At 36.1% G+C, this 14,189-nt stretch overlaps 1 protein-coding gene and 1 pseudogene across 4 annotated transcripts in view; both read left to right on the top strand.

Moving 5' to 3' along the window:
• Positions 1-14,189, top strand: part of ADAMTS6 (ADAM metallopeptidase with thrombospondin type 1 motif 6) — a 271,152-nt gene that overhangs the window by 176,323 nt on the left and 80,640 nt on the right. For 3 of the 4 annotated variants that reach the window (XR_005019513.1, XM_036849410.1, XM_036849411.1), the window contains exons 13-14: positions 2,393-2,538; positions 4,683-4,746. Coding sequence is in view for 3 of the 4 variants with exons in the window: in XM_036849410.1 (XP_036705305.1) it covers positions 2,393-2,538; positions 4,683-4,746 (210 nt within the window). In the remaining variant the exon portion in view is untranslated. The remainder of the gene's footprint in view (positions 1-2,392; positions 2,539-4,682; positions 4,747-14,189) is intronic. The other variant, XM_036849413.1, reaches the window with a different exon arrangement.
• LOC118891933 lies at positions 8,709-12,238 on the top strand (annotated as a pseudogene).

Raw genomic sequence — 14,189 nt, 5'->3', positions numbered from 1 at the left:
TAACGCAATTGGTATATCATTATGCACACGGTTGGTCTTCAAGATCAGTTAGGTAAATCTTAAGCTGGCAGCTGGAACATTCTCCCTCTCACATGTACATTATTAGCAGCCCTGCTCCCAGAGTTCGTATTGTATTATCAGTTCAGCCAACTACCTCTGCTTCATCATTTTGGACAGATGATTTTCTTTTACTTCATGGTAATTTTTGTTGCCCAAAACTCGTAATCTTTTTTAATGTCCTACTTTAATATTTATAAGATTTAGGGTCAGAATGTTTGGTCTTATAGCCAACCAAATTTTGACTTCCTCTTGCCTAATTGCTTAGCACTTTTCTTAAGAAGTCCTTTATGTTGTTACAACTGCTGTAATATTCGCTGAATGCCAGCTACCAGGGAAGCAAAGATGAATATGACTTTCTTTACCCTCCAGTGTCTCCAGTTCCTTCCTGAAATGTAGTAACCAAAACAGGACACAGGATTCTATAATTTAATGTATTCATTCATTCAATAAAGTTTTGTTGCATATCTACTACATACTAGGCACTGTTCTAGACATTCAGCATTTCCAATTAGAACATTCTGTGATGATAGAAATATTCTATATCTGCTCTGTCCAAAATCATAGCCGCTAGCCACATGTGGCTATGGGAGCCCTAGAAATGTAGCTAGTGGGTCTAAGGAACTGAATTTTTAATTTTAATTAATTTAAATTTGAATAGCCACATTTGGCTCTCAAGGCTTTTACGTACTAAGGAGAGGAGACAATAAAAATAATGAGGAAGTAATCTGAGAAATAAATAGGGTGATTTAAAGTAGGTGTAAGAGGGGACTAAAACAGGAGGATGTAATCTCTATACATCCTGGAGTAGGGGGAGGGGAGGGTGGAAGGGGTAGTGAAGTACAACCACTTCAGAATAAGAGTGATCAAGGAAAGACCTCTCTGACTGAGTGACACCTGACCTGAGTCCAAACGATGAGAAGACAATATAAGGAATCTGAAGAGTATTCCCAGGAGGACCAACAAACGCAAATGCCCTGAGGAGAGAACAGGTTTAGTGTATGGAGGAAAAGAAATAAGGCCAGTGTGTCTGGAGCATTCTGTACCAGAAAGAGAATAAGGCTGGAGAAGGAGGCAGAGGCTAGGTCACAAAGGCCACCATTGACCAGAGTTAAGGGAAGGAGGAAACCACCACAGTCTTTTAAGCAAAAAAGTGACATAATGCCATAATATGTTTTTAAAAGAGCTCTCTGATAGCTCACTGGAGAATAGATTGATTATAGGTAGAAGAAAGTGAGGCAGGGGGACCAGGTAACAAGCTGTTCTATTTGCTAGTTTGGTCTAGAGTGGTAGTAGTACAAATGGTGAAAGTGAAAGAATTCTGGATATACAGAATTAATATAATAAACTGATTACTTTCAAAGCATCACATGTCATAATCCCTTTACATTTTAATATAATGGTTGAATTTTTATTTAACAATCTAACATTGCTGACAGTTACTCAACTCTAATAATGTTCCCTATTGTTATTCGTATAAACAAATGACTTTCATAGCATCAGTATGGTTCATCAAATTTTGATAACTCAGAAAAATGCACCAATAAAAGCCTAGCCTAATGCTTGGTTTAAAAAAAAATCATTTTTACCAATTCTGCAAATAAGATTTATCATGTTAGAGTTATGAGCTGATTATGTGATGTCTGCATCTCGATAAATTATTCCTGGCTTTCTACTTATGTGCAGTATGTGTGGTTTATTGCAGAGAGTAAAGCTGAGAAGAATTCCAGTACACATGTTCATGCAGGGACTATACACATGGCTAGTCACTGTATATAAGGGTTTTTTTGTACCCTGTCCCTAGTGTCTTGGCATTACTTTTATTATGTCTGCAGCAGTCATGTAGATGAAATGCCACAACACATTCTTTTACTATTGTAGCCTCAACCGGCCTTTTTTTTTTTTTAAAGAAAAAGCAATTACCATCATAAAAATTCCTTACTGGGGAACTTTCCATATTGCGTTATCATTCCATGAGTCTAATAATAGTGGAATATAAAGAAAAAAATGTTTTAATACTAAAATATCTAAAAAAGACTTTTGAGGTCTCTATAATGAGAAACACTAAAAGTCTGGAGGAGAAGAAATAAGGAAAAAAGAAGTAAAGTCAAGTTTTTTAGACTCCTGGTACTTGTTAGAGATTTATAAATCATTGCCTAGCTAAAGATAATTTGCAAATCACATGCACCTTTACCAATGTCTAAACACAGTTAAAGAACTCTCAGTCTGTTATCTATTGGGAGAATGCTAATGCCTGACCCTTATGTATTTATTTCTATCCTGATAGCTCTATCTGCCTAAAAGCTAATTCTGTGTTTTCTGTGAAATCTTGCAGTGGTGTTATCAGGGAGATTGTGTTCCTTTTGGCACTTGGCCCCAGAGCATAGATGGGGGCTGGGGTCCCTGGTCACTATGGGGAGAGTGCAGCAGGACCTGCGGGGGAGGCGTCTCCTCATCCCTAAGACACTGTGACAGTCCAGCGTAAGTAGCTAAAGTAAGCCGGAGCCAACAAAAAGACACAGTTGGAAATGATTCAAAGCTGTGGTTTCACATGTTATCTGTAAAAACGTTTCACTAGAGAGCCAAGTGCTTGTCTTCAGAACAAGCAATAGGCACAGGAAAGTGGAGGAGTCTTGTTAGACAGACTTTCTTTTTCTTCTTTTCACCTTACTATGTAACTAAAAATAAAAGAAAAAGAAAAAAGAAAAGCATTGTGTATCTTATCCCAGGTATAGCCAGACTTTTACTCTAGTAATAATCAGATAGATTTCCTCCTCCAAAAACTACTGAATTATGGATGAATCCAGGTCTTGTCTTAGCTACATTACCATTATTCCCAGGAAACATAAGGTCTTTTCACATGTCACATAAAATTATTACTGCTACATTAGTATTAAAAGGACCAATGAGAGCACTTTGAGGGTTGAAATGCCTTGATTCGCATCACAAATCACAATGAAAAGAATACTGCCCATGTGTTAAAATAGTTTCCATTCACATGCCCCCATTAATCACCTTCCGGAGCTGCATCCACTTTTCTCCTCACGATTGTTTTATGCAGGTCAGACTGCTCCTCTCCCACCACTCTTTTTCTCCAGCCGGAGTCCCCCTGGCATAAAGCCAGCCCCATCAGTATTTCTTGCTAGCTGTATTGCTTCTCCCTTCCACCAGTGCCCTTTGCAGGTGGATGATTCCTTTAGTTGGTCTTGCGTGTCCTCCTGGAGACTAAACTGCTCCTTAGCTGCTTCTTGTCGAGTGCTCCCATTTCTGTCTAGAGCTCAGGTTGAGGACCTTCTTTCCTGACAATTATTTGGTGCAGAATGGTGTTATAATATCACTTCTGCTTTTTTCCCCCTGCTGGGGTAGAAGATGGTCTATTTTTATTTTTTATTTTTTCTCATTTTAACTCAGGATACCTGTCTTTGGTTCCTCTCTCTAAATGTCTCTTTTCTTCTCTTTTATTCTTTTTAGCTTGAAATTGTTTCCCTTTGTATTAGTTCTGTGTTTTCATTCTCCCACTTTCTATTATTACCATCCTGCTAAACAGAGCTCACTGTCACCCACTCATAAAACAGCATTGCCACCACCGTCCCCACTACCTTGTTTTTGTCTGACCAACCCATTTCTCCCAGCTGGTTCAAGCTGGGCCATTTCCTTCCCTTGCTTAAAGTCAGCATTCACTAGCATTCAAAATATATTCAAAGTGTAACTTTAATTTTCTCATTGATACCTGTGGGCCAAAATTATAATTGAGACTTGATCTTTTTAAAACAAGTGCAGAATAGTTAACCTAAGTTCAACTGCAGGCTACTGTAATTTAATAATCAAAAGTATAAAACCCTGTGATAATAAATAATATACCCAAATACTTAAGAGAATGACTTGGACCTCTTTTAAAAGAACAAGTTAGTTTTTTCCATTCAAAATTTGCATGTCCAAATAATATCATATGACTTTCTCTAATGTTAAATACTCCAAAAATTAATTTATATATAACACGTGTTTAATATCCTAATTTGAATGTAATATAAAGTATCTATATAATGTAAGCCTATCTTAGATTTAGATTTAATTTTTTGAAACTGAAGTTTTTTAAACTTCATGTAATATTTGAATTGAGATAGAAATTTATTTCTGAATTAAAAACTTTGAACTGAAGCTATTTCCAGGGAGTTATTTTGTGTCCTTTCCTTATTTCCAGTCTGGAAAAAAACACAAACTTTCCATTTTCTACTTGGTGAACATATAGTATCAGATTATGTGTTTTGTTGAATATGATTCAAATGGCTTTTCATTATAAATGATTTTTAAACTGTGTTGAGCTGAATACCTGTTTACTATGATAATTAGAAAATACATTGATTTAATTGCATTTTCTTAAGAATGTATATCATCACAATTAAGAGCCTTATAAAGTTACTCATAGTAGATTGCCTTAATCTTTTGTTCAACAACTGTAATCATTATTGCTAACTATCACCAGCATGATTATTTTAATAACTAATAAAATGTCAAATTTTTTATTTTCTTAAAGTAAATATTAATATGTTTTCATCAAGCAATATATATGCTGTTTATGTGGTTAGATATATTATATTCACATGTTAAACAAAATGTGTTTGCAGACCTTCAGGAGGTGGAAAATATTGCCTTGGGGAAAGGAAACGGTATCGCTCCTGCAATACAGATGTAAGTAAAACCAAACTCTGCTATGAAAAATTAGCTTACATTTCCCCTAGAGCAGGGAAATTTTTTAAATTGTGAGCTATTTGATCAGAAATCCATGTGCGTGAGGGTCACATGAATTTTTGAAACTGAATGGAACCAGCCTCAGGTCCATCAATTCCTTTAAGAGTCAAGAGGAAGCTCCAGCACTAGAAGCAAATACACTCTCCCCCAGTAGGAATCAAGAGAGAGAGACACACCCCCTGAACTTCCCTGGCCCCCCAACACTCACAGCTTTGCCACTGTTATCTTTCTTGAGTTCAAGAAACAAGGATTAATCTTATTATGGCTTGTATTCCATTTTATGTTTGCCACTGCAAGAAGTCCCAGACTTCCATGTCACTCCTCATCTCTTGCCATCCAATTCCATAAATCTCTGCATATCCCTTCTTCTGTGTCCTATCCCTGCCCAACCACTGAAACTCTTCTGTGCCCTCAGAAACTCGTGGTCCATCATCAGCAAAATCCCTTACATCCTGACATCTCTGAATTTTTCTTCCCTTCACCTTCTTGTTCTAATGGAAACTGGCTCTCCTCTGAAGATACTACTTCCTCTGCAGGCCTCTAAAGTTAAGGACATGTATTTTCTCCCTTAGCTCTTGAAAGACTGGGCCTGGAAGTGAACTGACTATCTTCTTTATATCTTATTACTCCTCCCAGATAATTTTTCCTTCCTCCTATCTAAAAACCACAGCTTTTAATTTCATATCATCAGACTATTACCCACACTCCCACACTATTCCTCACTCTTACGCTCTCCAACCCTATGCCTATCCTAATACTTGTTTATTCATAAACATGTGGATGATTTTTTCAACATCTTCTCTTCTGGGTTTTTCCATAACCATACAAACATGCTGTTATTTCTCCTATTTTGAGAAAAACAAAACCAAAAATACTTACCATATCTAATTCCTCTTCTCATTTTTCCCTAAAATTGCTCATATAAAGTTTTTGCCTCCAACATTCTACTGAAAATGTTCCTGTCAAGTCAAAGATGTCTTCCATGTTGCTAAATCCAATAATCAGTTCTGAGTGTTTATTTTACTTGATCTTTACCAGGCTTCCATGACACTATAGCTTTTTGGTTGTCCTTCTATATTGCTACTTATTCTTTCTCATTCTCCTTTGCTGGTTCCTATTCTTTTCTCTGACTTCTTAATGTTAGAGTACCCAGGACTTACCCCCTTGGTCTTTTTCTCTGCCATACCAATACTCATGTCTTTGGTGATCTCATTCAGCTTCATTGCTTATGATACCATTCATATGTTATTTGACCCCAAATTTATATTTTCATCCCAGACTTCTTCCATGGATTTCAGACTCATATCTTACCATTTATTAGACTTTTAACAGACATGTACTATTTAACATGTCCAAATGCTGTCTCCAAAACACTTCCACAAACATATTCTTCCAGCAGTTTTTCCCATCTCATATGTCAACTTCATCTGGCTCAAGCCAAAAACCCTTGAGTCATTCTTGATTCCTTTCTCTGTCTCACAGACTACATCCAGTCCCTCAGAAAATCCCATTGGCTTTGCCTTCAAAATATATCATGGATCTGACTTCTTCTCACTGCCTCTACTGCTACCTACCACCCTTTCACTGGATTACTCTAAGGAGCTTTTTCAGTGGATTTCCAGATACTACTCGTGCTCCCTACAGTCCTCAGTGTAAGAGGCAGAGTGATTCAGTTTCAGTACATCCTTTACCCAAGACCTTTCAATGGCTCCCTGTTTTACTTAAATCCAAAGTTCTTACAAAGGCCTGCAAGGCCTTCACAATCTGGCCTTCTATTACTTCTCTGAACTCATCTTTTATTATTTTCCTCCTTAGTCACTCTGCTCCAGCCACACGGGCCTCCCTCCTTGTACATGCCAGGCATGCTCCCAACATAGGGCTTTTGCATTGGCTGTTCCCTTTGCCTTGTATACTCTTCCAACCCAAATATCTACATCACTAACTCCCTTACCTCACCTTTACTCAGCTGTCATCTTCTCAATGAGGCCTGGCTTGAATACTGTATTTAAAGTTGCAACCCTCCCTACTCCCTACAACCCTGGGATTCCTAGTCTTCCTTACCCTGCTCTATTTCCCTCATACTACCTCTAACACACTCTATAGCTTATTTATCGTATTTAATTCTATTAAATTTACATCTTGAATTCATTACATGTAGCTTCAATTACAATGATTATATTGTTTCCAGCATTATTTATTCATTCACTCAACAAATAATTGAGTGCTTACTCTTTATCAGACTGTGATAGAGTGAGAGAGGCTCTGCCCTCAAGGATTTTATAATTTCTTGGGAAGTCGCAGAAAATCACAATGCAGGGTGATAAGTGATATGATATGATATGATATGATATGATATGATATGATATATGATATGATATGATAGAGTAAGTATGGAATGCTATAAAAGCATGTGGAATTGTCACATAGCCTAATTAGGGATTTAAGGATTTCTTCCCAAGGGAAGCTAAAGATCTGAAAGGGCAAATTGTAGCTGACCAGAAAAGAAGGAAATGACAATGAAAGCATTCTAGGCACAAAGAAAATTAAGTGCCAGGTGGGTAGGTTAAAAGATTTAGCCTCAGATTTATGCTTTAGATAAAAATGGGTTAGGGAAAGATGAGATTACAACAGAACAGTAAACAAATCAAGAAGAATTTAAGGATACTGGTGAGAATGACATGCTGAGCCATGCACTCTATACTAGGGAATGACAGTGGAGTCTAAAGAAGGCTAACGGGGAGAAAATTAAGGATGTAACTTTGAAAAATACATAAAAATTAAAGAACCAGTGTTGTAGGAAAAACAGGGTGAGAGAGAGAGCAGGTGAGGGAATCAGAGAGTGGAATGTATTTGAATTTAAGATATGAGAAGTGAGACTGTTCTCAGTGGGAACAAATCTGGAGTGTGGCCATGGGAGTGCATGCCTAACCTTGAGTGGAGGTGAAGGAGTTCTAGGAATGTTAAGGCTAGGGAGTTTGGGGAGTCTTCCGTGTGGATGTTGGATTCACTCAGGATGTTATTAGGACTTGGAGTGTGTAGTGAGACTGTGAAGCAGGTATCAAGCTCTTTAACAAATGATGGGAAATGACCATCATAAGGTTAGGAGAAAGCAGTGATGAAACTAAATAGTGATTTGGATGAATAACATGAATCTCGGAAAACAGAGGTTTTATGCAAGGGAAGAAGAATGGAGTACCTACTGCGTATTAGACTGTGTTAGGTAGGAGTGAGAAAGGTAAACCCACCTCTCAATTCCCATCTATTTCTGTTATGTAGTTGTAGGGGTGGGCACACATTTTGGGTCTAATAACACAGGAGCTATACAATATGAATAATGTATGATAGGTAACAGAAAAAGGAAAAAAAACATGCCAGACACACATGCCAGGCTTGTTGCATTTTACCCATGAACTATGTTTTAGATGCTCAGATTGTGGAGTTTGTTATTGGTAGATTGACGTTTCTATTACTATCTTTGTCTTCTGTTTCAGCTTTTTGCAAATGTTAAGGAGATATATTTAACATATATGTATCATGAATATACAAATAATTATGTTTTCTTCATTAATCTTGTCTCTACTAGTTCAAAATTTGAGACAATTCAGTTACCACACCAAAATTTATTTTCATGCTATCCAAGTTAATAAAGCTGTCTGAACATAAGTTGTATAAACTGGAACCTTTTAAAATGTAATCTAATACATGAAAATTTAAACTTTCAAAACACGTAATCTAGCCCAGCACTGTCCAAGAGAACGTTCCTCAATGATGGAAATATTCTATCTGTGCACCGTCCAACCTGGTAGCCAGTAGTCAAATTAGTTTTTGAGTACTTGAAATGCGCCTAGTGCAACAGAAGAACAGAATTTTTAAGTTTAACTAATTTAAATTTGAATAGCGACATGCGGCTAGTGACAACTGTACTGGGCAGCACAAAGCTAGTCTAGCTGTGCAGTAGAAAAATAACTGTTATGAAGAAGATTGTATCTGTTAATCCCAAATCCCTAATTTATCCCTCCCCCTTCCCCTTTTGCTAACCATAAGTTTGTTTTCTATGTCTTTGGATCTGTTTCTGTTTTGAAGCACAGGGGACTATATTCAATATCTTATAATAACCAATAGTGAAAAAGAATCTGAAAAAGAATATATATAATATATATATATAACTGAATCACTTTGCTGTACACCTGAAACATTGTAAATCACGTATACTTCAATTTAAAAAAATTTAACAGTATAAAAAGAAGACTGTAAATATTATGTATAAAATTCTCAAAACAAGTCAAATCAATCTTAGTTCATTTTAGAAACAAACGTGAAATTTCTATTTTTGGTAATGATAGATTATTCTGACAGAAAAATTTTTTAGATTGCTGAATAAGATTTTTTTTTAACATTTTAAAATCAGCAAAGAGCTGACCAGATAGTAAGGGAAATGCCCTAAGGTCATATTTTTTGAAGGCAAACTCAAAAGCATCATAAAGGAAACATCAGAGCAACTAAGGTACTCTTACCCTGACAATATTCAGAGAAGAGATCAAGTGCTACAGTGTGTCTTAAGTATATGAAAAGTTTTTCCCGAAGCTTCTCCCCTGCTACCTCAGCAGACTTCCTTCATGTTTTATTGGCCAGGAGGCCGAATGCCCACCCTTAACCCAGTCATGGGCAAAAGGAATGGTATTACCATAATTGGTTTTGACTAATCCAGATATGCCCCTAAAATGGGGTTAGAGTCATTTTCTCTGAGAGGTAGATTCCTGAGCAAAAATCAGAATTCTGTTAGCAAGAAAGTAGGGAGTGATAGATATTGAGTATGCCACAGATGTCTGCATCAGAGCTCTTTTAGTTTCCATCTTTACTAGTAGAAGTAGCAGCAACAAAAGTAGTAACGGTAGTAGTAGGACTAGTACTAGTAGTAGTACCAGTAGTAGTAGTAGCGATGGTAGTAGCTGCTGCTAACATTTATTGAGCACTTACTACATACCAGACCTATTATTTTAACCATATTTTCTTTCCATACTGAGAGTTCTCCTCAGTGGTGAGTTGACTTGGTAAGATATTTTTAATTTCCATTTGTTCAATATAAATCTAGAAAAACTATGCTCTAAAGTTGTGTTATAATCTGTTTTGTTAAAGCCTTGTTTCTGCAACACAAATTAGCTCATAAGTGACTCAGTTATTTTGTGCCGCTAAGAAATACAGCAGCTGAAGTCAAACTTCGTTTTGACTTTATACAGCTGAACAGCTGATGAAAATTGTACTGTACATGATGACCCTTCACCTCACACTCTTCTTTTTGTTCACTTTGGCCACATGCTCTGTCATTTCTGTGTGTGTTATTGTGTGTTTCTGCCTGTTCTTTGTACATTGGCCTCTTGTCTCTATAATGTATAATGTTTTAAATGTTCTTTTTCTTTTTTTCTATAATGCCTGGGTGTCTGTGTGAACTACCCTAATTTAAGGGACTCAAGATAGTATACTTGTCTTTTATCAGATCAGCCTCCTGCCTTAGTGCATGTTTTATTTAATTTAATACTTTACACATCATATTGAGTGACCCTGTAAATAAGATGTGAGAGAAAACTTTCCAATTAGTTAGAATCAGTTTGACAGTCAAGACCTAGAAAACAATTCATAGGCATTGTTGCTTTGTCATTTGTGATCCAAGAGCTTTTCTGGAGACTTAAATAGGGATAAAACAATGGATAAATTCAAATGATCCTAGAAGAATTTTCAAATCAGTGTCCAGAATGAGATTATGTTAGGCAATCAAAGAGTAAGAGCACCAGCGTTCCTTATCTAATGTCATGAATCTTTGAGGCTTGCTCTCTGCTTTCTAACTTAAGCATGTTATAATAGAAAATAGGAAATCTAGGAGATATAAGCCTGATTAACATATATTTGATACATCCTACTTGCATTTCTTTTAAGATCTTGCGACCCATTCCAAACAACCTATCAGTTTGCCGTATAGTATAGCAGTTTTGACCCTATCTTCTCTGTGATTGACCAGCTGGTACTATAGATTACAGCTTAGTTCTTACGTTTTTACATATAATAATAAGTATAATTATTATTTATAACTCTCTTATTAGAATTGAATTAGCTTCATTAAAATCACAACAGAATAGAATAAATTAGAAAATCAGAAGAAAAGGACAAATAATATAAGGCTGGGATCAGTACCTTAAATATGTACCACAAGGTCCTTTCACTCACTAAAAGTGGGCCATAGATTTTGCTCTGAGTTTCCTAGTAACCTGAGTAAAGAAGCAAACACTATCAGTTCTAAGATTCATAATGTCTGATAGCTTTGACAAAAGGAGATATATCCACAAAGGAACACTTCATTATTTTGAAGCTTTGATACTTCTCCTATGTGGATCCCTACACTAGTGAATCAGATTGAAACATACAAGGCTGACAGCGTTCTCTCTGCTTAGGTTTGAGGAGAAATTGGACCTAGAACCAATGCAGGCCAGTCTTAAAAAGTGGCAAGCACAAAAACAAGATAGCCACACTTTCTCCCTAATGCCAGTGTAATTCCTACCACAGACATTTGAAGGGTACAGGAATGGTAAGAAGAGAAGAGCTCTCCAGTGCAAAGACAACAGTGTTCCCATTAAGTCCTGTCCTACTTACCCCAGTTTCAAAGAAAGCGATCCACAGAAATAGAAGAGGCAACTTATAAAGAGAGAATCTTTAAGATTTTAAAATAAAACAGAAAAGTATAGCCAGCTGTAAAATTGGCCTGACCACTCTCAACAGCAACATAACCAGCCTAGAGGCCAAAGGTATTCACACAATAGACTCTGAGGCTGGTTATCTGCATCAGGATGTATTGGATGTGCAGTTTGTTCCCTACATCACCATTGGTCACCCTCAAGAGCCTTCAAAACCATCTAGAAAAAGATTCTTTCTTTGACATTAACATCATGGTCTCTAGGACAGAATACCAGGTAAAGACAGCAGCTGTGGCAGGAACAAATGAATATGCTTTTTGCCTGGAAGCTACTGAGAAACCAGGAGCATCTACTAAAGACATAGGATATTTGGATGAAGTTTGCTCTCACCATTAAACCAGGAACTTCAATAGAATATTTGGGATCATAAACTAATCTAATAGATATGGTCTTAGGGAACTTGGGTTTGGAGAGCAGAGATTTATGGAAGTCATGATGCTGAGGGTTCATTGTTTGAGGACACAGTTCCCCTCTTAGGACTTAAAGATAAATGTAAGGTCCTGACAGTTTTTATAAATGAGCAAATGTAGGAACTAGCATGATTATCAGGTAGTGCCATTATGAGAAATAAAGACCCCAGATCTATGCTCAATCTTCTAAAAACTGTTTGCTCAAGAGCTGCTCAAAAAATACTTTATTATGTATATGGAATCTCCCTTTTATTGACACAAAAGAATATTGACTATTAAGCAGGCATTTCTGCTTTCCTGAGCAATTTTTCACTGCAGTGACTGAAACTATCATGCAAAATGTACTCAGAGGGTAAAAGTTGGTGTACATAGTATAAGTATTTTAAGTAGCAGAATTTATAGGTCAGTGTTATAAATACTTGAAAACTTGATATTTGTCAAGAGTAAAAATATTGTTATATTGAGGTTATAAACCAAATTTTATATCAAAGCCTAAAGAAGAAATATTAGCTACTGTGCAAAGGACTCTTCTACATTTCTAAAAAGAATGTCCTGGTGTTGCTTGGCTATTTTCCAGAAAATCCTTGTGTTTTTCCTATTCCATTTTATTTGTGATTTGCATGTCTGCTTGATAATGTGACTAGGATAGAACTTCTGGTGAAAAGCCTAAGCTCCACCTTGGCTGAGGTGAAGTCATATTATTCTTGCATCTTAAGCATCTCATTTCCTCCTTTATTTTATTCATCAAAACTATAAAAAGTTATGGAGATGAAGGATTTTCCAGGTTATCTGTGGTCTGTTCTAAAATTTAAGCATAGGTTATGTAGTACAGGCACATTTTTTCAGTCAGCTTTGCTAGAGGCGCATGCTGTTCTGCAGTTTTTTTCTTCTTCATTGCGTAAGGTCATTAAATGGTGTCATTGCCTTGGTTGTGGTACACAGGAAAAGTATAGCCTATATTCGGAAGTAGTACTGTAGTGAAAAAAGTATGGACTTTGGATTCAAACTGACTTAAATTTAATTCTGACTCTAACAAGATTGTTTCTGTTTTACCTTGACAAGATATCTAACTTCACTAAACTTCAGAGAACTCCTATATAAAGAGTATAATTATATCAAACTTGCAGGGTTGTTTGAGAATTAAAAGAAGTAACACTTTAAAACATCTAGTGCTATTCCTGGTACTTAATCTGTATTTACTACAGTGTAGCTATTACTGTATACACTTATGTTTTATAGATTACAAAGTACTTTTTATATAACCTAATCAAATCTTCAAATCACTTTTATAAAGGGAAGGACAGGGTTTTGTTTTGTTTTGTTTTTTAATATTTTAAAATGAGGAACTGAAGCTCAGCAACAAGCTAGTGTCTTGGAAGGGATTCAGTAAGGCATAGAATTCCTGAGTGCTGCTCTAGCACTCTTAGAACAGATGGAGCCTTTGGGCGGTGGGTGTGGCAAAGTAAGCTCTGAAAGAGTTTGGTCACCTTTGACATTGTCTTACTTCCAGTCTAACCTTACCCTGCAACAGAACCAGATAGCTGAGGACATTATGAAACTACAGACCTTGCCCCCAGGGAAAGGTGTGGGGTAAGTGATGCCAAGGTACAGAGTTGATCCATTAACTAAGTGTTATAACTGTGTCCCAAGTTATAATTAGAAAACATATATGTATCAACCACATTATTCTCATATACTTCAATATACTTATAAAAGTATACTTTCATATATATGTATATATATGTGTGTGTATGTATATATGTATAGATATATGTATATATATATATATATATATACAATGGCAAAAAATAGCAGGAGCAGTTCATTAATCTTTAGTATGAATTTTATAGATTGCATCTTGTTGTGAGAAATAAAGATTCGCTTTTAAGCACAGAATAGAGCTTGCTTATTTATTTTGTTCTTTAAAGCAACATTTAAAAAATCACAAAGTAAAGGTTTGTTTCTTAACATTTTTACAGGCTTAGGGGAAAGGGTCATGCTATGGATAGATGACATTTAAATTAAATTTAGGCCATACAAGGCATATAGAAATAGCTTTAATTTTGAAAACTTGCATACAAGATTATGGTATCAAACATGACAGCTAGATTTAAGTTTGTCTAGACAATGTAGGTTTATCAGGCTTTTGTTTTCTTTTTCTTCAAAAGTAAAGGTACAGTAAAATTACTCCCCCAAAAGCAGAAACTATTTGGGGGAGAAAATATGAGAA

The sequence above is a fragment of the Balaenoptera musculus genome, chromosome 3, assembly GCF_009873245.2.
Source record: "Balaenoptera musculus isolate JJ_BM4_2016_0621 chromosome 3, mBalMus1.pri.v3, whole genome shotgun sequence".
In the NCBI taxonomy this organism is placed as follows: domain Eukaryota; kingdom Metazoa; phylum Chordata; class Mammalia; order Artiodactyla; family Balaenopteridae; genus Balaenoptera; species Balaenoptera musculus.
The sequence above is the reverse complement of the archived record's forward strand: the minus strand, read 5'-3'. Positions and strand labels throughout refer to the sequence as shown.